The 22,453-nt window shown below is 49.7% G+C and overlaps 1 protein-coding gene across 2 annotated transcripts; it reads left to right on the top strand.

Annotated features, from left to right (window-relative positions):
* Positions 1-5,039: 5,039 nt before the first annotated feature.
* TRMO (tRNA methyltransferase O) lies at positions 5,040-22,059 on the top strand. Of its 2 annotated transcripts, none has more exons than XM_058672468.1 (5): positions 5,040-5,178; positions 6,827-7,001; positions 12,384-12,541; positions 16,362-17,051; positions 21,685-22,059. In XM_058672468.1, exons 1-5 carry the CDS (start codon positions 5,103-5,105, stop codon positions 21,951-21,953), a joined length of 1,368 nt encoding a protein of 455 aa, XP_058528451.1. In that variant the 5' UTR covers positions 5,040-5,102; the 3' UTR covers positions 21,954-22,059. The 2 variants fall into 2 exon arrangements, with proteins under 2 accessions (XP_058528451.1, XP_058528452.1); XM_058672469.1 differs by lacking the exon at positions 5,040-5,178 and adding an exon at positions 5,433-5,646.
* The last annotated feature ends 394 nt before the right edge of the window (positions 22,060-22,453 follow it).

A 22,453-nucleotide genomic window follows, 5' to 3' on the forward strand; every position in this document is an offset into this window, starting at 1 on the left:
ACTTGGAGAGTGAATCAGCGGATGGGAAGATCTTCCTCTCTGTATATATGACTTTTCAATAAAAATAAAAACAAATCTTAAAAAAAAGGTGTCTTACTTGTTAGGCAACAGGGAATCAAGGAAGTCCTGAACGATGGCACCACAGTTCCAGTGTTTTCAGAGTATTCATCTGGTGATAATGGACAAGCTGAATTGAAAAAGACAACAGACCAGGGGGCAGGCGGGAGGCGCAACTGCTCCAGAGATGAGGACTCTGAAAACCTCCCCTGATGCTTTGCTGGCTTGTAGTTTTGCTTTTGCTGTTGCATAGAACTAAATAGAAAAGAAGTTTTTGCAAATCAAGGTTAATTCAGCAATAACCCAAGCTTCCCATACAGGCTTTGTGTTAGGTCCTAGGCAACACTGAAGAGCAGATGGGAACCCAGGGCCTGGCGGCTAAAGTCCTCGCCTTGAATGCGCCAGGATCCCATATGGGCGCCAGTTCTAATCCCGGCAGCTCCACTTCCCATCCAGCTCCCTGCTTGTGGCCCCGGGAAAGCAGCTGAGGACGGCCCAAAGCCTTGGGACCCTGCACCCTGGCTCCTGGCTTTGGATCGGCATAGCTCCGGCCATTGTGGTCACTTTGGGAGTGAATCATCGGATGGAAGATCTTCCTCTCTTTCCTCCTCTCTGTATATCTGACTTTCCAATAAAAATAAATAAATCTTTAAAAAAAAAAAAGACGGGAACCCAGTCCCTTGGGCACTTGTACAGAACAGCTCTGCTCTCAACCCTCTCAACATAGCAAAAGCCCTGGGCAAGATTTTGAAAATAGGTGATATTTTTATTTTAAATTTTATTTAAGGGCCCGGCACAGTAGCCTAGTGGCTAATGTCCTTGGCTTGCGTGCATTGCCAGGAACCCATATGGACACCAGTTGGTGTCCTAGCTGCTCCATTTCCTTTCCAGATCCCTGCTTGTGGCCTGGAAAAGCAGTGGAGGACTGCCCCAAAGCCTTGGGACCCTGCACCTCTATGGAAGACCCAGAGGAATCTCCTGGCTCCTGACTTTGGATCAGTTCCACTTCTGCCATTGTGGCCACTTGGAAAGTGAACCAGTGGATGAAAGATCTTTCTGTTTCTCCTTCTCTCTGTAAATCTGACTTTACAATAAAAAAAAAAAAACTTTTAAAAATTTCATTTAAAAAAATCAAGGCATGTGTGTGCAACACACACACACACACCTGATCCACTGCTTGATTCTCTAAATACCTGAAACTTGTAACAACTGGGGCCGGGCTGGCTCAGGGAGCCAGGAACTCAATCCAAGTCTCTTACATGGATGGCAGGAGCTCAACTACTTGAGCTGTCACTGCTGCCTCCCAGTCTGTACTACCAGGAAGCTGGGGATAGGAGCTGGAGCAAGGTTGTCAAACTCAGGGCATATTAACTGCTAAGCTAAACACATGTCCCCTGATTTTCCAACTCTTATGTAATTTGAAAGGCAGAGAGAGAGAGACAGATAGACTAGAAACTCTATCTTTGGTTCATGCCACAAAGGCCTCCAATAGCTAGGGCTGGGCCAGGCTGAAGCCAAGAGCCAGGGACCCAAGCAATGGCAGAGACCCATGTATTGGAGCCATTATCTGATGCCTCCTGAGGTAGGCATTAGCAAGAGCTGGACAGGAAGCAGAATATATGAGACTCCACACCAACCACTCCAATATGGACATTCCAAGCAGCCATTTACCCGCTATGTCAAAGAGCCACCATCTAATATGGCATCTTTGCAATACTTCCTTCTTAATTTCACCTGCCAGAAATGGTTAGAGTGTATCAATGAGAGTCTTAGTTTTGTTAGTGTCTCGTAAAGATGCACTGAGAGATTTGCCTATACATGCTATCCAGGAGAACTTAAGATCAAAGCAGTTGTGGCAAGGAATATAGTCTGTGAGAAGAGACTTTGCTTTCATTTAAAAAAATTTTTTTAAAGATTTATTCACTTTTTATTGGAAAAGCAGATTTACAGAGAGGAGGAGAGACAGAGAAAAAGGTCTGTCCACTGGTTCATTCCCCAGGTGACCACAATGGCCAAAGCTGAGTTGATCTGAATCTGAAGCCATGAGTTTCATCTGGGTCTCCCACGCGGGTGCTGGGTTCCAAGGCTTTCCCAGGCCACAAGCAGGGAGCTGGATGGGAAGTGGAGCTGCAGGGATTGGAACCGATGCCCATCTGGGATCCAGGCACACTCAAGGCGAGGACTTTTAGCCACCAGGCTACCGCGCCAGGCCTACGAGTTAGGACATTCAGAAGTAAAAGGCCACTGCCTGCAATATCAGCATCTCTCAGGGCACTGGTTCATGTACCAGCTGCTCTACTTCACATCCAGCTTTCTACTTAAAGCCTGGGGAAATCAAAAGCTTTGGGCTCCTGCACCCTTGTGGGAGACCTGGATGAAGCTCCTGGCTCTTGGTTTCCACTCAGCCCAGTGCTGTCTGTTGTGACCAATTTGAGAGTAAACCAGAGGGTGGAAGATTCTCTTTCTGTTTCTCTCTTTCAAGCAAATGAATAATAAATCATATTTTTTAAAAAAGAAAACTAGGGGCCCGGCGGTGTGGTCTAGCGGCTAAAGTCCTCGCCTTGAAAGCCCCGGGATCCCATATGGGCGCCGGTTCTAATCCCAGCAGCTCCACTTCCCATCCAGCTCCCTGCTTGTGGCCTGGGAAAGCAGTTGAGGACGGCCCAATGTATTGGGACCCTGCACCCGCATGGGAGACCCGGAAGAGGTTCCAGGTTCCCGGCTTCGGATCGGCGCACATCGGCTCGTTGCGGCTCACTTGGGGAGTGAATCATCGGATGGAAGATCTTCCTCTCTGTCTCTCCTCCTCTGTGTATATCTGGCTAAAATAAAATGAACAAATCTTTTAAAAAAAAAAAAAAAAGAAAAAAAAGAAAACTAGACAGGATAATGAAACTTCATAGAATGCAATAAAAGTGCTGCAAATGTAAACTCCTGGCTTAAAAATAATTTTTAAAGACATCTACTTTTTTTTTGAAAGGCAGAGTTATAATACAGAAAGAGAGAGAAAAATCTTCCATCTGCTGGTTCACTTTCCAAATGACCACAATTGCTAGGGCTGGGTTGGTCCAAAGCCAGGAGCTTATTCCTGGGCTCCCATGTGGGTGCAGGTGCCCAAGTGCTTGTGCCATGCTTTGGTGCTTTCCCCGGCCATTAGCAGCAAGCTGGATCGGAGATGCAGCAGTGCCTATATGGGATGTCAGTGCTAAAGGTGGAAGCTTAACCTATTATGTCACAGCGCCACCTCCCTAAGTTTCAGTTTTAAGAGAAATCTTTGCCTTTAGAGGTAGCAATCTTATTCATTATTGTGGGCTTTGCATTTCTGTACGGTCAAAGTTGGTGTCCTGCATTTTGGGTATGACTATTAAACGTGTACGTGTCCTCCAGGAGGGTAACCTTAGCTTTCCCGCACTGTAGTCCAACGAACACTTGCAGCAGCAGCACCACCTAGCCTCAGCCACAGTTACTGCAGCCCAGTTTTTTCAGCCCTGGTTCCCAGACCTGACCACCCACCCGGACAGAATTATTCCAAGATGTCACACAGAAAAGACCTGCTAGAGGACTCTGTCTTGATTAAAACATTTTCTTCTTTAATAATTGGCTCCTCCTTCTGTTTTTTAAAGATTTATCTAGTTGGGGGCCAGGCACCATGGCTCTGTGGCTAAGTCCTCACCTTTCATGCCTGGGATCCCTTATGGGCACCGGTTCTAGTCCCTGCAGCCCTGCTCCACTTCCCATCCAGCTCCTTGCTTGTGGCCTGGGAAAGCAGTCGAGGACAACCCAAAGCCTTGGGCCTCTGCATCCACGTGGGGAGACCTGGAAGAAGTTCCTGGCTTCAGATCAGCTCAGGTCCTCATGTTCCTGCAGCCACTTGGGGGAGTAAGCCAGTGGATAGAAGATCTTTCTCTTTATCCTGCATCTCCTCTCTGTCAATCAGTCTTTCCAATAAAAATAAATAGATCTTAAAAAAAAATTACGTTTCCTGGAAGGGCAGAGTTACAGAGAATGAGGGAAAGAGGAAGGGACACAGTGTGTCCATCCACTGGCATATTCCTCAAATAAACAGTGACTGGGGCTAGTGCGGGAGGAAACCAGGAGCCCAGAACATCCTCTGGGTCTCCCACATGGCTGGCAGGGGCCCAAGCACTTGGGCCATCCTTTGTTTTCCCAGGCTCGTTAGCAGGGAGCTGGATCCCAAGGCAGTGGAGCTGGGGAAGGAGACGCTCCTGTGGGATCCTTGCAGCTAACAGCTTAGTCTGGTGCACCATACTGCTGGCCACTCTGCTGGCAAGTTTCTGCTAAACACCAAAGAAAATGGACAGAAACAGCTTCTCACGACTGTTAAGCTCTTAAGTTCGTGGATTTGTATACTTCTGAATATTTTACATTACAGGAAAGTCTTTTTCCTCCCCACAATCAACAGGATAAAAAGCTCAGAAACAGAATCAAGTACATTCAGAGACTTGAGGAAGGGGAGGAAAGTGTGCAATGCGCAGGCCGGGGGTGCGGGCGTAACGGGGCGATGCTCGGGACAAAAAGACGACCCTCCCTGGCCCTCAACTTTTCGCATCTGCGAGGAAGCCCCAAGAATCCCTCAAGTCCCTACCCAACTCAGTTCCTAAGAAATGAACACCTAAGACCGTATCATTCCTTAGCTTGCTGTCGGGCTTCCTGCTAACTTCCATCACACTTAAAACATGGCGTTCCTTCCTGAAGGGACCTGTTTATCAGCGGAAAACTGGCGCTTGTACAGGTACAATCATCTCTGCATTCTGACCCCACGGAGGCGTTTTAGTACTGAACACCCAGTCCTTCTGCGCTGTGGTAAACGCGAACACATTAGGGTCATCCGCAGAATGGGGGTTGTTCATAAAGGTTTCCGAGAGAAGGACGTGCGACCGCGGCGCCCGCCCCAACGTGCACTCCCGCCGGCGCGCAGCCCGGCCCGCGCCGCCACTGCGCAGGCGCCAGGCGCTGAGCGCGGAAGCGGAAACTCGGGTGCGTCGGTGGGTTTCCTCCCCCACCCTCCTCCGCCATTAGCAACCATGCGCGGCCAGGAGGAGCCAGGGCCTGGGCGCACAGCGATTCCGTGCGGGTGCGTGAAGCCGGCCCTAGAGACAGGTAACGTGTGAGAACCTGGCGGTGCCGCGCAGAGGAAAGGCCTAAGTGCAGGCCGCCGGCCTCAACTGACTATGACGTGCGTCATTCCGGCTGGGGGCGAAGCCGGAGGTCACGTGCTTCAGCGACCACGTGATGAGTCGGGGCGAGCGGGTGACGTCATTGCTCCCGGTCGGGGCTGGGTGGCGGGGGCCGCGCATGTCCGCCTCGGCGTGTTCGGGTTGTTGGCTGTGACTGCCATGTGCCGCCTGCGTGGTGTTAGTGCTTCCAGTCACCGGAGAGTTCCATTGTGCACAGCTGGCGTCATACAGGCCAAGAAGTGATAATAAATGCCCTAAGAAGAGCCTGTATTGCTCTAGGAAGTGAAGAGGCTGTAGTTTGCGAGGCAGGTGTTTTCGTTTCACAAAATAAGTGAAATACTTTGTATTCCTGCGTGAGAACGTGAGAAATTCATATTTTAAAAAGAAAAGGGTAAAGACCGAATTCAGGCGCCTCTGACTCACGGGGTGGGGGAAGGTCCGAGATATGGAGAAGGAGCCCACAGAATACGTTTGTGCTCGTGGCGCAGGTGGTGCAGAGCATTTCGCTGTAATGCTGTGTTTTATGACTTTATGTCGCATTTACTCTTTACCTGTTTTTTTTTTTTTTTATTTTGTAAAGAATATTTGAAAGGTAGAGGTAGGGGTAGGCAAGCACCCAGATCTATCCACTAATTCGTTTCCTTAGAGCCCGCAATAGCTGGAGCTGGGCCAGGCAGAAGCCCAGAAATGGGAACTCAGTTCAGGTCTCCTGAGTGAGTGGCAGGTACTGGTACTTGCAGCGTCTCCTCCTGCGTCCGAAGGTGTATTCACAGGAAACTGGAATTGGGAGTGGAGCTGGTAGGAGGTGTCAGCATCCCGAGCAGCATCCTGATTGCCTTGCCAGACACGAACCCTTGCCATTTTCTGTGTATCCAGTAATAGTGTGTAAGCGAATGAAAGGTAGTGTGAGGGGCAGTCTCAGACTTAGAGTCTTAACTGCTGTGCTAACAGATTAAATAGAAAGTGCTAAGAAAATGAAGGTCTAGAATGCGCATTATCTTTTAGAAGAAGTTAGTAAAGCTGTCATGAAGTATGAAAAAAAATTCAAATGGAGACCTTGGACGTGAAACTTACACTGATGGTGTCTGGCCAGTTTTTTTTTTTTTTTTTTTAAGGCATTACTCTGTGTGTGTGAGAGACTGATTAGTGATTATTGCGAAAACTTCTTTCATAAGGATTTTTTTATTAGAAAGGCAGAATTAGAGAGAAATATCTTCCAAACTCTATTTTTCAAATGGCTGTAATGGTCACGGCTGGGCCAGGCCCAAACCAGGAGCCTGGAACGGTGAGAGGGGCTGAAGCACTTTGGCCGTTTGGCAGTGCTTTCACAAGTGCATTAGAATGGAGCTGGATTGGAAGCAGAGTAAGTGGGACTTGAATCAGCACACAGTTGGAATGTTAACATTACTGGGAGGGACGTAACCCACGTGCCACAGTGTTAGCCCCAAAATAATCACTTTTAGTAGTTGCATAACACCTTGTAGATTTTACAACTATGTAATAGAGAAAACATGTTTTCTTGCAGTTTTGACCTTTTGATCGATGATTTCTTATCTAATTTTCTTCTGTAGGGAATCTTTTAACTGAGCCGATAGGCTACTTGGAATCCTGTTTCGTGACCAAGAATGGCACTCCGAGGCAACCATCCATTTGTAGTCATTCGCGCGCCTGCCTCAAGATCAGAAAGAGCGTCTTCAACAACCCGGAGCATTCCCTGATGGGTTTAGAACAATTTTCTCATGTTTGGTAAATGTCATTTGTTTGATTCTTAAAGATTTCTTTATTTTGGGCCCGGCGGCGTGGCCTAGCGGCTAAAGTCCTCGCCTTGAACACCCCGGGATCCCATATGGGTGCCGGTTCTAATCCCAGCAGCTCCACTTCCCATCCAGCTCCCTGCTTGTGGCCTGGGAAAGCAGTTGAGGACGGCCCAATGCATTGGGACACTGCACCCGCATGGGAGACCCGGAAGAGGTTCCAGATTCCTGGCTTCGGATCGGCGCGCATCGGCCCGTTGCGGCTCACTTGGGGAGTGAATCATTGGACGGAAGATCTTCCTGTCTGTCTCTCCTCTCTGTATATCTGACTTTGTAATAAAATGAATAAATCTTTAAAAAAAGTTTATTTATTTTAATTGAAAATAAGTTACAGTGAGAGAGAAATTACATCTGCTGGTTCACTCCCCAGGTGGTTGCAATGGCCAGAGCTGGGCTCGTCCGAAGCCAGGAGCTAGGAACTTTCTCCAGATCCTCCATGTGGGTGCAGGGTCAAAGGACTTGAGCTTTCATCCACCTTTTTCCCAAGCAATTAGCAGAGAGCTGGATTAGAAGTGGAGCAGCTGGATTTGAAATGTCACCCATATGAGATGCTGACACTGCAGGTGGAGGATTAGGTTGTTATGCCACCCTGCCACCTCCTGTTTGTTTCTCTTAAAGATTTATTAATTGGAAAGATAGTTACAGAGAGGGCGATCTTCCATTCACTGGTTCACTCTCCAAGTGGTTGCAACTGCCAGAGCTGGGCTGATCTAAAGCTGGGAACCAGGAACTTCTTCCCATGTGGGTGCAGGGGCTGAAGTCCATTGAAGTATCCTCCACTGCTGTCCCAGGCCATTGGCAGGGAGCTGGGTTGGAAGTGGAGTAGTTGGGACTTGAACTGGCATCACCATATGGGATGCTGGCACTGGATGTGGTAGCTTAAGCTATTATACCACAGCACTGGCCCTCTGGTAAAATGTTTTGATGTTGGAAATGATCCTTGAAACAAGAACAAGCCCCTAAAAAGTACTGCAGTTGAGAGCAACCTTGGAGTCAGCCACCCCAACAACCCTTGTCTGTGGCATGGAGTTCCTATGCTGTGTTTGTATGGTTGATTGTCTATCTGATTTGGAAGGTTGGGGTCCGTGGGTGAGGCATGGTCCTCTACGCTTGTAACCATAGGGCTGGAGGGGGGGCCTCCTGGTATCCGCCCTTGGGTCATCACTATGTCCTGCAGACTGGAGGACAGCCAGTGTGGCTGGTGGGCCACCTATGGCCCAGAGTTCGCTTTTGCACACAGACCTGGCCCTCTATCTTGTCTGTGGCTGCTCTCTAGCCACAGCAGCCCAGTGAAGCAATTGCCACAGTGACTGGTTGGCCTGCAAATCCTGGAGTAGTTACTGTCTGACCCTTTATGAGAGAGATTTGCAGACTCTGCCCTAAACCCATGAGGAATTAAAAGACAAGAGACCTGGCTCCGGTACAGTGGCTCAACTAGCTAATCTTCCCCCTGCAAGTACTAGCATGTCTATGGGTGCTGATTTATGTCCCAGCTGCTCCACTTCTGATCTAGCTCTGCTTGTGGCCTAGGAAAGCAGTGGAGGATGGCTGAAGTCCTTAGGATCCTGCAGCTGCATGGGAGACACAGAAGCTCCTGGATCCTGGTTTCAGATTGGCTGAGCTTTGGCTGTTGTGACCATTTGAGGAGTAAATCAGTAGATGGAAGATCTTTCTGTCTCCTTTTTTCTGGTAAATCTTCCTTTCCAATAAAAAAAAATGTATACATTTTACTTGAAAATCAGAATTACAGAATTAGAGGCTTAATCTGCTGTGCCATGGCATTGGCGTCGATTGACTTGTTGTTGAAAAGAAGAAGAGGAGAGAGCAGCCCTCTCCTCTCCACCTCTATCCCCAGAAATAGGAAGAAAAAAGGAGATTGGAAGCAGTTGTCTCATCCACTTCCCCATTCCTCAATCCTCCCCACCCTAATCAATGGTCCATAAGAGTGTACATCCTTCTCAACTATGTAAACGTCACCAAAAAATAAAATAGATAAATATATGTATTTTTTTTTTTAAAGCACAGAATTTTTAAGAAATGGACTCAACAGCCAGGGCTGGGCCAGACTGAAACCAGGATTCAGGAACTTCAACTAGGTGTCCCACATGCATGCAGGATCCCAAGTAGTTGAGCCATCTTTCTCTTTCCTGGTACTTAGCAGGGAGCTGATAGGATGTGGACCAGTTGGGACTTGACTGGCACCCATATGGGATGCTGGCACTGTAGGTGGCACTTTAACATGCCACACCATGACACTGGCCCTGACCTTTTGTGTTCTAAAAGCCATTGTTGCAAAACATGAGCACACTGTGATTTGACCACACCTTTGTTAACAGAGAACTGATTTTTCTTCTGCAATAATACCATGACAGATCCCTGTGGACACATATTCTTGGGTCCTTTTAATGCAGTTCTTAATTTTTTTTATTTGTTTTCAAATGAAGAAAGGCAGAGACAGGTGGAGGGAGCTCTTCCATTCACCATTTCACTCCCGGAATGCCCACAAGAGCCAGGGCTGGTTCAGGCTGAGGCCAGGAACATGGAGCTCCATCCATGGACCCAAGTGCTGGAAGCATCATCTGCATGCTCCCGGGGCACACATTAACAGGGGGCTACATTGAAAGCAAAGGAGCTGGGACTGGAACCAGGCTCTCTGAGATGGGATCAAGAGTCCTGCACCAAATGCCTGCCTCTGCTTTCACATTTCTATGGATAGGTTATCAGAGGGGATATATTGGGCCATAGGGTATGCATATGTATAGTTTTGGAGAGCTGCTACTGAAGTGCTCTCTAAAATTAGCCAGTTTAGGGCTGGCATTGTGGCATGGTGTGCTAAACCATCTGCTGTCACACCACCATCTCATGTGGGCACTGGTTCAAGTGCTAGTTACTTTGCTTCCAGTCTAGCACCTTGCTAATTCTTACATGACTGCCATCCGTGTGGGAGACCAGATGGAGTCTCTGGCTCCTAGCTTTGGCCTTGGTTGAACTTTGGCCACTGCAGCCATTTGGGGAGAGAACCAACAATGAAAGATCTCTTCTTCTGTCTGTCTGTCTCTCTCTTCTACACTGTTTAACTGCCTTCCAGATAAAATGAGTGAATATTTTAGAAAATGTAAAACTGATCAACTAATACCTTGTCTACAAATGGCCTTTCCCTACCCCCTCCCCAACACAATTATTAGCAAGATTTTACATTTGTGCTCAAGGAGAAAATAGCATTTTGTTTTCTGACTGAATTTCTTAGTTCTGAGTGAGGCTGCCCATCTTTTCGTGTGGATCTTAGTCTCTGTGGCTCTTTCATGAATCGCCTTTCCGTGTTCACTGGTTAGTGTGCTGTGATGGGTTCTCCTTACCTAACAACTTCTAGGAGCTGTATACATAGTACTCGTACTAAGCCGCCATCACATACGTAGTATATCTCTTAAGCTGATATTTTGTGGTACAAAAGTGGAATGATTTCTTGAGTTTAAGTCTGTTACTGTTTTTAAGATTTTGTTCATTTGAAAGGCAGAGTTAGAGAAGAGGGACCATACACTAGTTCACTCCACAAATGGCTTTGACAGCCAGGGCTGGGCTAGTCTAAAGGCAAGAGTTAGAAGCTTCCTCTGGCTCTCCCACATGGGTGCAAGGACTCAGGGACTTAGGCCATCCCCTACTGCTTTCCCTGGCATGTTTTTTTTTTTTTTTTAAAGATTTTATTATTATTGGAAAGCCGGATATACAAAGAGGAGGAGAGACAGAGAGGAAGATCTTCCATCCGATGTTTCACTCCCCAAGTGAGCCGCAACAGGCCGGTACGCGCCAATCCGATGCCAGGACCAGGAACCTCTTCCAGGTCTCCCACGCGGGTGCAGGGTCCCAAGGCTTTGGGCCGTCCTCGACTGGTTTCCCAGGCCACAAGCAGGGAGCTGGATGGGAAGTGGAGCTGCCGGGACTAGAACCAGCACCCATATGGGACCCCGGGGCGTTCAAGGCGAGGACTTTAGCCGCTAAGCCACGCCGCCGGGCCCTTTCCCTGGCATGTTAACAGGGAGCTGGATCTGAAGTGGAGGAGCTAGGACTCAAATTAGTGCCCTTAGGGATACCACACGGCAGGCAGCAGCTTGTGTGTTGCACCACGGTGCTGCCCTCCCCCCCCCTTTTTTTAAGATTTATTTGTTTTTATTACAAAGTCAGATATACAGAGAGGAGGAGAGACAGAGAGGAAGATCTTCCGTCCGATGTTTCACTCCCCAAGTGAGCCGCAATGGCCGGTGCTGAGCCGATCCGATGCCGGGAACCAGGAACCTCTTCCAGGTCTCCCACGCGGGTGCAGTGTCCCAAGGCATTGGGCCGTCCTTGACTGCCTTCCCAGGCCACAAGCAGGGAGCTGGATGGGAAGTGGAGCTGCCGGGACTAGAACCGGCACCCATCTGGGATCCTGGTGCGTTCAAGGCAAGGACTTTAGCTGCTAGGCCACGCCACCAGGCCCACACTTTCTTTTTTTTAAGAAAGAGTTTTTTGTTTGTTTGCTTGTTTATTTGAAAGTTAGAGAATCTGTTACTATTTCTGTTCATGGGTCCTTGGTTTTGTATCTTGTCTGGGAAGACCTGGTCAAGGTTATTTAACGTTTCAGACTGCTCATTTCCTTGGCTCTTAATATGGGGGATTAATTATACATCTTGGGATCATTAAGAAAATTCCATGAAATGAGTATGGAACTGTCTAGCATGCCACTTAGCAAACAGCAGGCCCTTAGGCAGGCGCTTGCACGCACCTGTTGAGTCACTGCCGTATGGCAGTCATTGCCTTTGGAGTAGAGCAGGTGTGGATTCTGTCTGCCTTCATGGAGGAGGAACAGTTGTCACTGACAAACATTCTCTGTGTTCACTTATGGGAGAGTTACCTTTTTCTTTTCCTAATCCGCATAATTAAAAATAACTTGTTGGCCTGGTGCGATAGCGTAGCGGCTGAAGTTCTCGCCTTGAACACACCGAGATCCCATATGGGCGCCGGTTCTAATCCCGGCGGCTGCACTTCCCATCCAGCTCCCTGCTTGTGGCCTGGGAAAGCAGTCGAGGACAACACAAATCTTTGGGACCCTGCACCCACGTGGGAGACCTGGAGGAGGCTCCTGGCTTCAGATCGGCGCAGTACCTACCAGCTGTTGCAGTCACTCAGGGAGTGAGTCATTGGACAGAAGATACTCCTCTCTGTCTCTCCTCCTCTCTGTATATCTGCCTTTCCAATAAAAATAAATAAATCTTTAAAAAAAAAAAAAAGAAATAACTCATGCTGGTCTATCTCAGTAGTTTTGTTTCTTTTTCAATAGGATTTTGTTTGTTTTTCACAAAAACGGTCATCTGAGCTGTAAGGCAAAGGTGCAGCCCCCGAGACTGAATGGGGCGAAGACTGGGGTGTTCTCCACCAGAAGCCCGCACCGTCCCAATGCCATCGGACTGACCCTGGCCAAGCTGGACAAGGTGGAAGGTAATGCTTTTCCTTTCTACTTTTCCTTTTTTTTTTTAATTCTCTCTCAAAAGCTGTAGAAAATCAATGTAGCGTTCACTATGGACTGCTGTTTAACCAAGTGCATACCCACCAGGGCTGGTAACTTCTAGGATGCTGGGGACAGTGGAATGACCGAGGGAACATTAGCCTCCAAAGCACCTTGAGCTCAGCCCTGGAGCATGTCAGAGTCCAGTGTTCTCATGGCATGTGTCAAAGCTATTGCTGTTTAAAAATAACTCGCAGATCATCTAGTCATTAAGCTGGAAACTGAATCGTCTCTGGCTTGGAATGTAGTAAATACAAAATGCTGAGGAGAGAGTCAGACCCTGGAAAGACGGTGTCTGTGGTCAGCAAGTGGAGCAGCACGGGGCATTCGAGAGTGCTCTGCAGGTCCTGGGGCCCTCAATAGATGCAAATGGTTATCTCACTATTCTTCCTCGGGACTTGAAACAGATTGTATTCAGCTGAGTAGGTTTTAGGTGGGATTTCTAGGAAAAGTTATAAGCTGTTCCACCTTGAGTTTGATTGATTTGTGTTGGCTTCACAGTTTGGATTACACTTCGGGAGGTGTTCATGACCATGCAGCCCACACCTGTGTTCTAGTATTAACTATGTACCTTGTGTTGTTCTCTGTGCTGGAAATAGGAGTGTAATCAAAGCAGATAATAATCTGTGTCCTGGGGCTAGTGTCTGGCCTAGAGGTTAAGATGCCAGCATCCCACATGGAGGTGATTGGGGTTGTTTGGGTTTCTAGCTTCCGATTTCAGCTTCCTGCCAGTGCAGAACCTCGGAGGCGGTAGAGATGGCTTCTGTGACTAGATTCTTGTCCCTCTTGAGGAAGACATGTGTGTTTGAGGAAGATTGTGTGTTTGGCGGTCATCTTCAGCTCATCCTGCCTGGAGCTTTTGGGAGGTTTGGAGAGTGAAGCAGCAAATGGAAGCTCTTTCCAGTCTGTCTCTCCTCTTCACTCTGCCTCTCATGTAAACTAGTTAAAACAGAGAAATCGCATGCTAAAGGTTCGAATCCATCTGGGAGAGGTCAAAGGACAAAGCTGACAGCACTGGGGACGAGGTTATTCCGTCAGCTTGCCAGCAAGGACAGGTGTCAGCGCTCTGCTGTGCAGTGGGTCAAGTACATTCCTGCGCCTCATCCTACAGTGGCCTGGGGTGGTTGCCGTCATCCCCTTATGGATGAAGCAGCTGAGCTGGAACTCTACCAGCTTCCAGCCAGGGGGTGGCCTGACTCCAGATCCCGTGAAGCCTTTGTGGGTGTGTTGCTGTTGTGGTGTTTTTGTCTTTTGGAGTGGCTTAGGAAACTGACAGGCCTCCAGTGTGCAACTTCACTTGTAGATCTTTTTTCTTTTCTTTTTTAATATTTATTTTTATTTGAAAGGCAGATTTACAGAGAGAAGGAGATACAGAGAAAAAGATCTGTCTGCTGATTCACTCCCCAAGTGGCTTCAGTGGCTGAAACTGAGTCAATCCAAAGCCAGGAACCAGGAGCTTCTTCCAGTCTCCCACATGAGTGCAGGGTCCCAAGGCCTTGGGCTGTTCTCTGCTGACTTCCCAGGCCACAAGCAGGGAACTGAAAGGGAAGTGGAGCATCTGGGACACGAACCGGCGTCCATATGGGATCCTGGCACACATGCAAGGCAAGGATTTAGTCACTGAGCCATCACACTGAGCCTGATTAAATTTTTCTGACTTACAAGCTCACCTGATCTGATCAAGCTCCTTGCTTTATCCTGCAAACAGAGCCCAGCAGCAATTGCTGGAGTCTCGAAGGATTGCAGTGTTTCCAGGGCTGCCCGGCTAGTGAGTTGTGCGGCCTTGGTTGGAAGCCAGCTCTCCATGCCTGAAGCTGTTCCTGACAGGCTCCTTTAAGGCCTGCTCAGCATCTGGTCCCAAGTCTTGTGTGGGAAGGTCACTGTTTTCTTCTTCAAGTAGGAGCAGCCCCTCTAGTCCTATTTGCAATTCTAAGGGAAGAGTTTGATTCAGCAGGCTTGTAACCCACTTCCTAGATCACATCAGCTGGTTTTCCAGCTGTTGTCTCCCATGGTGTACATTCTACTGTGACATTCAGGACCTAGAGGAGGTGAAGGGGATCAGAGCTGCTATTTATGATGCCAGCATCCCACATGGGCATTTTTCCTATCCTGGTTGCTCTACCACGAATGGAGGACGGGTCAAGGGTTTGGGCCCCTGCTGTCCATGTGGGAAACTCGGTTCCTAGCCCCTGGCTGCTGCCTGGCTCCGTCCTGGCTGTTGCAGCCATTTGGGGAGTGAACCAGCAGACGGAAGTTTTGTGTGTGTTTGTCCCTCTCTCCACCTGCTCTCCCCGTAACTCTTTCAAATAAAAGAAATGTTAAAACAAGATAGGTGAAGGTGAAGAAAACATCAAAAAGGGAATAACTGCTTTATTGGGTCTTTGGCCAGAGTAGGATAACAATTAATTATAAATAATTTCTTTAGAGGCAGAGAAAGAGGTGACACCATTCCTGCCCATCCCAGAGGATCACAGGCAGCACTGTGTAACCCAAGATAAGGCTAAGCCACAGCCCAGGAATCCTGCCGTGAGTGTGTGCCCCTGTGGACGCTGGCTGCCATTGTGTTTGTCCTGCAGCTGTTGTTCGGCATAGTCCATCCTTTTTAGAAAGTGAAAAATGATCTTTTCTGAAGTTCCAGGCCGTCCACAGCAGTTGTGTTTTAGAAACTGGGTTCTTTTGGGCAACCCTGTGTTTCCTTAACTGGAGAAAGGGTTGGATGTGCTTGTTGCCTTGCAGCTTTTCAGTGCTTGCTTGACCGATTTTCCAGGGCTGTGATTGGCAGACTGAGACAACAGACAACCCCTCCTGAAGATTTGGTGACCATCACTTCCATACTGCTTGAATGTTGAGTCTTGATGGTTGGACTGTCTCTCGTGCTCTGTAGCCTGTTCCCAAACACTTAGCCATTTAAACTTAAGTAGAATGTGCTGAAAGTGTTAGGGTGCTTCCTGGCCTGGGGCCTCTCAGCTGCAGTGCAGTCATCTGTCCCAAGCTCCCTGGGGTGCTTGGGAGAGATTACATGTGGTCACAGGACCAAGGGCTCCAGCTTGTGGCCAGTTGCTGGCTGGTGGCCACCTCAAACCACCACAAGCTGCTTGCAGTTGCTGGACACATAGCCTGTCCCGGTGTGTCCAATTTTCTTCCTCATGCTTGCTCAGAGCACCTCTCAAGTGAGTCTGCCAGCAAGCAGGGGCCCCCTGGAGCTAGATGTGGCCACTGGAGGTGTAGTACAACCCTCCAGCCATGTTTTGTTGTTTAGGAGCAGGTCACATTCAAGATAATGGGTTAGACAAGGACACAAACACAAGCTGCATGGTGTCGTGGCGCTGCCTCAGAGTCTGTTCACTTCAGTGGAGCCCCTTGCTGGTCTCACGGAGGTGTTCCTTGCCTGGGGAAGATGGAGTGCCAGCCCTGCCCCCCACTCAAAGCCTGGGCTCCCTGGCAAGGACAGAGAGCCCAGGCTAACCCTGCTGTGCCACGTGTGGGAGCCCACAGGAAGGAAGACACAGGCTTTGGGGGGAGGTGGCGGTCAGCTGAGAGCCTGGAGGAGCAAATGAAAGAGTGACAGGTCAGGGAGGGATTGCCGGGTGGGCATCTAGGCGGAAAGAAAAGGGGGTATGGACACTCGGTGCGTTAGAGAAACATCAGATAATTCTGAGGCACAGGAAGCCAAGGAGGAGAGAGGATGCTGAGGGCTGTGCACTCACCCTGGTCAGCATTTGTAAGAGTTTTGTTTTTACATTCACATTCCAGGTGGAGCTGTCTACCTTTCTGGAATTGACATGATACACGGCACGCCAGTACTCGACATAAAGCCCTACATAGCTGATTATGACTCACCACAGAGTTTGGTGGTGCCTATAGGGGACTGTGAGTCACAGAAGGACCAGCAGATGCCCGAGCCTCCATCCCAGTGTGATGGTGAGACTGACTGCTGCGCCAGGGGACAGCCCCCAGGGTGCGAGGCCCCACAGCCCTGCTGCAGCCCAGAGGAGAGTCCCAGCCATCCTGGCCACAGTACTCCAGAAGCACATCATCTGGAACCCAGTGGCCCAGCAAGACTCCTGCGGCCCAGGCCTGGGCACAGGAACCCCACAGGAGGCTTGGGTTTGGAAGGACGAGATGACCGATGTGTGAGTGATAATCGAGGTGTGAGCACAGTGGAGGTGCTGAGTGGCCCGCATGGTGGACTAAGCAAGAGCTTTTCAGAGGATGGGACAGAGCAAGGGCCAAGGAGTGCAGAAGGAGCCATGTTCCTGCAAGGAGGCTGTGCAGATGCGACACGGGCTGGGACTCCCTGCCCTGCTGGGACACCTGCTTCAGCCCCCTGCAGCAGCGTAGTCCCTGCCTGGGTGAGGGAGGCCCCTGCGGCCGCCTTGCATGTCCGCTTTACTCCCCACGCAGAGCAGGATCTCGTGCAGCTGGGGTCAGGAGGCGAGCCAGGTATGTGTGCACATCTCAGCTCTGAAGGAGACGGGAACTTTCACTGTGGGATATAGCCCCCATGGGTCTCTCACAGGGTGTCTGTGTGGGCTATTATCAGGATGACTTTTTTTTAAGATTTATTTTTATTTTTATTGCAAAGTCAGATATACAGAGAGGAGGAGAGACAGAGGGGAAGATCTTCCCATCCACTGATTCCCTCCTTAAGTGGCTGCAACGGCTGGAGCTGAGATGATCCAAAGCCAGGAGCCAGGAGCTTCTTCCAGGTCTCCCATGTGGGTGCAGGGTCCCAAGGCCTGGGATCATCTTCTACTGCCTTCCCAGGCCGCAAGCAGGGAACTGGATAGGAAGTGGAACAGTTAGGATATGAACTGACACCCATCTGGGATCCCAGCACATGCAAGGTGGGGATTTAGCTGCTGGGCCACTGCGCCAGGTCCAGGGTGACTGGTTTTTCAGAGAGAGATTGGGAGCTTCCATCCATTGGTTCATTTGCCCAAATGAAAGTGATGGCTGTTGCCAAAACCAGGAGCCGGGAATTCGGCCCAGTCTCCAGCATGGGTGGCAGGGACTCGGTGACTTGAGCTAGCACCCACTGTCTCCCAAGGTTTGTATTGTCAGGAGGCCAGCATCAGAAGCATGAGCCTGGTACCTAACTCGGGTGCTCTACTGTGGGATGCAGGTGTCTTAGCCATGAGGCCATACACGTGCCCTAGTACATTAAGAAATGTGAAGTCTAAAATGATACTTGGACAACACCATCCTGTGACAACTGTAATTTGGAAAACTTGACAACTCGTCAGAATTGTCAGTCTCAGGCCCTTGCTACAGCACTTGCTGTATTAGTTACTGCCTCCTGAGGCCCCAGTGTTCCTGCTGTGGTAGTTCGGTGTTTCCAGAGAAATACCAGCCTGAAGCTGGGTTGTTGTGTGTGGTCTATGTTGATAAGCTTTCTCCTGTGTTTTGCCATCAGACCATTAAGATGTTGCCTGTGGGGAGCGGGGTTCTAAAGCCGCTCCTGGGACTGGGAGGGGCCATTGCAAGATGGCGGCTGGCCCAGGGCCAGGAGGCGGAGCTGGTCTTGCCAGCAGGTAAACAGGATAGGCTAGTTCCCCCGCGGTGATTACTGGCCTATCACGTAGCGCCAAGTGGACCCAAGGAGAGAAGTGATTGGTGGAGAACTATGTAAAAGTAGTGGGTAAAAGCTAGTGGGAGGACAGACGGACGGACAGACAGCAGACGACAGATAACAGACGGGGAGACTGGGGGGCGACGAGAAGAAAGACTGTGGGGAATGAAGCACAGAGTACGGGAAGAAATGTGGGAGGAAGGGTGGCGGAAAACAGGAGGAAGGGTGGCGGAAGAAGCGGGTAGGAAAGCTTAGACCATTGGGTACAGGCGCAGTGGAGAGAAGGTTTAAACGCAGCCACTTTTGGCAGTGAGAGGTCCGGTTGCCAGCTTTTCCTGGACCCCCAAAAGTGTGACTCGGCATTTTTAGTGTCACAGCTGCTGGGCGGCGACAGTTGCCTTTTACTCTAGCAGTCAGGTGGCTGACAGCTTAGCCTGTGGCAGAGATGACTCCAGGACTCACTTCCCCAGTAGAAGGGGAAGTTCCACTCCGGGAAGGAGGGAAGGACCTGCCCAGCAGAGCTGCCCTGGACACCTGCATGAGGGGCTGCAGGGCTCTTCCCTGGAGCCTGTTTGCTCTCACACACGACTTCAGCCCAGTGTTTGCTGGTCTTCAAAGCCCACAGCAGATCCCAAGAGGCAGCTAAGAGTGAAGCAAGGGGTAGTTAAGTGGTAGGTAAATCTGTAAGAAATGCCCAGTAGCAGCTGGTGCTGTGGCACAGTGTGTTAAGCTGTTGCCTAGAGTGTTAACATCCCATATGGTTGCTGGTTCGAGTCCTGGCTGCTCCCCTTCTGATTCAGCCTCCTACTAATGCACCTAAGAAAGCTGCCGCTCATGGCCCAAGTGCTTGGGCCTCTGCACCCATGTGCAAGACCCAGGTGGAATTCCTAACTCCTAGCTCTGCCTGGCCCAAGCCTGGCTGTGGTGGCCATTCAGAGAGTGTACCAGCACATGGAAGATCTCTGTCTCTCTCTTCCCCTCCCTGTGTCTAACTCAGCCTTCCACACAGAGCAAATGGGTTATAGGAAGAGGAGACTTCATTTGTCCATTCTGCAAGCGGTCCCTGAGCTTTACTGGGTACAGGCAGCGTTCTGAGCCCTTGGGATGTTTCACGGAGCAAAACAGTGAAGAAACAGATCCCCGCCATCGTGAGCTCGCATTCTGATGGGCAGAGAGGGACTGGCTGAAAGCTGACAAGTAAGAAAGTGGACGAACCTTGCAGAAGCACTTACTGTTGTGTTGGAAGGTTTTAAGGGCCCTGGGAAAAAAAGGGGAAAGAAGGGTAGAGCCACCTTCAGACCAGAGATGGTCTCACCAAGAAACCATTGAAATTACCAGGACAATAAGATGCTGGACTTTATGCTTGGTAAATACCTCCAATGAAAGAATGTCAACTGAATTTGAACTATGGAAATGCAACAAGGTGGAGCAATCTGCCGTGGGGGGAGGGTGTGGGGAGGGGCGGGGGGAATCCCAGTGCATAAAAAAATGTATCACATAATGCAATGTAATTAATTTTAAAAAACGCAACAAAATCATAAAAATAAAAAAATAGAAAAAAAAAAAGAAGGGTAGAGCCGAGTTGTGGCTGGGGCAGGAGTCACTGAGAAGACCTGAGATCAAAGACCAAGCAAGTGAGACTGGCCCAGCCAGCTGAGGGGCAGGACACACTTGCTCATTGACAGCCAGGTCACAGCAGCCCTAAGGCAGAGGGGTGTGGCAGGTCAGGTGGACAGAGTGGAGGGACTTGGAGAGGGTGGACAGAGTCCTGGAGCTGAGGGCAGAGGCTATAGGGAGAGCATGAAGCTACATACAAGAATAACAGATATTTTAGGGGCAAAGACAGAGTGCTTCCCCACCTGCTGATTCAAGTGGCTGCCCAAGTGCCTGCCATGGTCAGGACTAGGGCAAAATCAGGAGCTGGAACCACAGTGTATCTCCCATGTGGGTAGCAGGAACCCAAGCCTTGAGCACTACAGCCTTCCAGCTTCTGATTTCAGAGTTGGTGTCCTGTATTGTGAGTATTGTTTTTGGTGGTCTTTACATCACCATGTGCAGCTGATGGGAGGAAGCAAGCTGCCTGTGGAAAGCATGGCATCAGGACACTGGGGTGCTGCCTGGGCTGCTCTTTGCTGTATGCTTGCCTCTGCTACCCACCTGGAACATTTGTGTGTCAAACCACAGTGCAGTGTGCCTGAGGTATTTCAGATACTGATTTAGAAATGGTGGAAACATGCAGTGAAGTAATGCCATTGTACAAACAGGGCCTGATGGAGAACAAACAGTGGGACTCAGACCAGTACAGAACTAGAAGTGGGGGCTTGGTGCAATGGCTCAGTTGGTTAATCCTCCCCTTTCAAGCCCTGGGATCCCATATGGGGCTAGTTTCATGTCCCAGCTGCCCACTTCCCATCCAGCTCCCTGTTGTGGCCTGGGAAAGCAGTTGAGGATGACCCAAGGCTTTGGGACCCTGCACCTATGTGGGAGACCCAGAAGAAGCTCCTGGCTCCTGGCTTTGGATTAGCTCAGCTCTGGCCTTTGTGGGCACTTGTACCAGCAGATGGAAGGTCTGTCTGTCTCTCTTTCTCTCCATGAATCTACCTGTCCAATAAAAATAAAAGCATATCTTTAAAAAAACAATAGTAAAAACCTAGAAGTGACTTCAGGATGCTCAGAGCTGAGAAGAACCGGAAGACGTTGAGATGGGAGGGAGTTGGTGCCATGGCAGTCTGGGCAGGTGCTATGTACACTTAGGGTGAGGAGGGCATGGCATTTGGCCAAAAAATGACACTACGGTTACTTTAAAAAAACTTTTTTTTGTTTTAATCTCAGAGCGAGCGAGCCAACATCTGCTGGCTCCCTCTCCAAATGACTGCAGTGGCCAGGACTGGGCCTGGCCGAAGCCTGGAGCATCTTCCGTTTTTCCCAAGGTCACAGTTACTTTGAAAATGTAACTGGTTCATACTGTTGTTTGGTGCAGACTGTCATTTTCAAAATTACACCAGACTAGGAGTGGTGTGAGCCTGGGCAGTTTTTCCTGAAATGCACCCCTGGGTGGAGCACCAGGGCTGTCTGCCTGGGGAGGATACCTGGTGTGCCCAGCGTGTCCGCTTCCCTCAGTCAGGTGGCTTTCTTGTGACCATGCAGCTGTGATACCAGCTCTCTGTTGGGCTGTCCTTCGCCTGCATCCAGCATTGTGGGCTGTGTGGGTTTAGTTCCCTTTCGTAGGGCTCTCTGAGAATGCTGGTCTGGCACACGGTTGCTTGTCTTCGTCCAGAGATGGAAATGAAAGGTCCACGTTGGGTATAGAACAATGACATTTGGGCTAGCGGAAAATGAAAGCTGCTTTCTCATAAGCTAGGAGGTTAAGGGAAATACTATCGTAGGATAAACCCCTGGGGACACATGACTTCACTCGACTCACCTGGACTCCCTGTGGACCACACTGGAATATAGTCAGGCCTTCATTGTCTTCAGTGTTGGGTTGTGTTCTTGGCATTGCAGGTGTTGGCCAGGCGTCATTTAAGTACTTCCGGTCAGCGGAGGAAGCCAAGAGTGCCATCGAGGCTGTGTTGGCTGCTGATCCCCGGTCCGTGTATCGCCGCCAGCTCTGCCAGGACCGTCTTTTCTTCTTCACCGTGGATGTGGCACATGTCACCTGCTGGTTTGGCGAGGACTTTGTGGAGGTCCTGAGGATCAGGCTGGCTCCCGGGCCTGTGCCCATGGTTGGGGAGACCTCAGTGGCCCTGCCATCGGCCTCTGTCTCATCCTGAAGGCAACCTTGTTGACATTAGGAAGTGGCTGCCAGGTTTTCTGTTCAGCCTAACGAGGCCCCTGCTTTGATGGGGGTATTCAAAATGCTGTTTAAAAAAATAATAATTAACTTCTTTTAGAGATATAAAATGCAGAAAAATGTTTCTTCCAGTTCTTTAAAAAAAGTTAATATTTGAGAGAAAGAGGCAGAGCAGCTAAATGCTTGGCTAACTTCCCATATGCCAACCATGGCCTAGGCGGGGCTGAGCTGAAGCCGGAAGCCTGCAACTGCATCCAGGTCTCCCTTATGGGTGGCAGGGATCCAGCAACTTGAGCCATCCCCACTGTCTCCCAGGAAGGGCCTCAGCAGAAGGCTGGAACCCAGTACCTGCATGAACAGTGAGGCATGGTGCCCTCTGCCTTGGGTGTGTTCACAGAGAACCCCAAGGTGGCACTCTCACCATGGTTTCTGCAAGAAGTGGCTCTCTGCCGGTTAGACAGAGATTATTCTCGTGGGGAC

The sequence above is a fragment of the Ochotona princeps genome, chromosome 14 (genome assembly GCF_030435755.1).
Source record: "Ochotona princeps isolate mOchPri1 chromosome 14, mOchPri1.hap1, whole genome shotgun sequence".
Lineage (NCBI taxonomy): Eukaryota > Metazoa > Chordata > Mammalia > Lagomorpha > Ochotonidae > Ochotona > Ochotona princeps.

What these genes read in the sequence shown, in the direction of transcription:
- TRMO (XM_058672468.1), top strand. Translation starts at nt 5,103, where the DNA reads ATGCGCGGCCAGGAGGAGCCAGGGCCTGGGCGCACAGCGATTCCGTGC. An exon ending in GAAGCCGGCCCTAGAGACAG is followed by an intron (nt 5,179 to 6,826) that starts GTAACGTGTGAG and finishes TTTCTTCTGTAG; the next exon opens with GGAATCTTTTAACTGAGCCG. An exon ending in GAACAATTTTCTCATGTTTG is followed by an intron (nt 7,002 to 12,383) that starts GTAAATGTCATT and finishes CTTTTTCAATAG; the next exon opens with GATTTTGTTTGTTTTTCACA.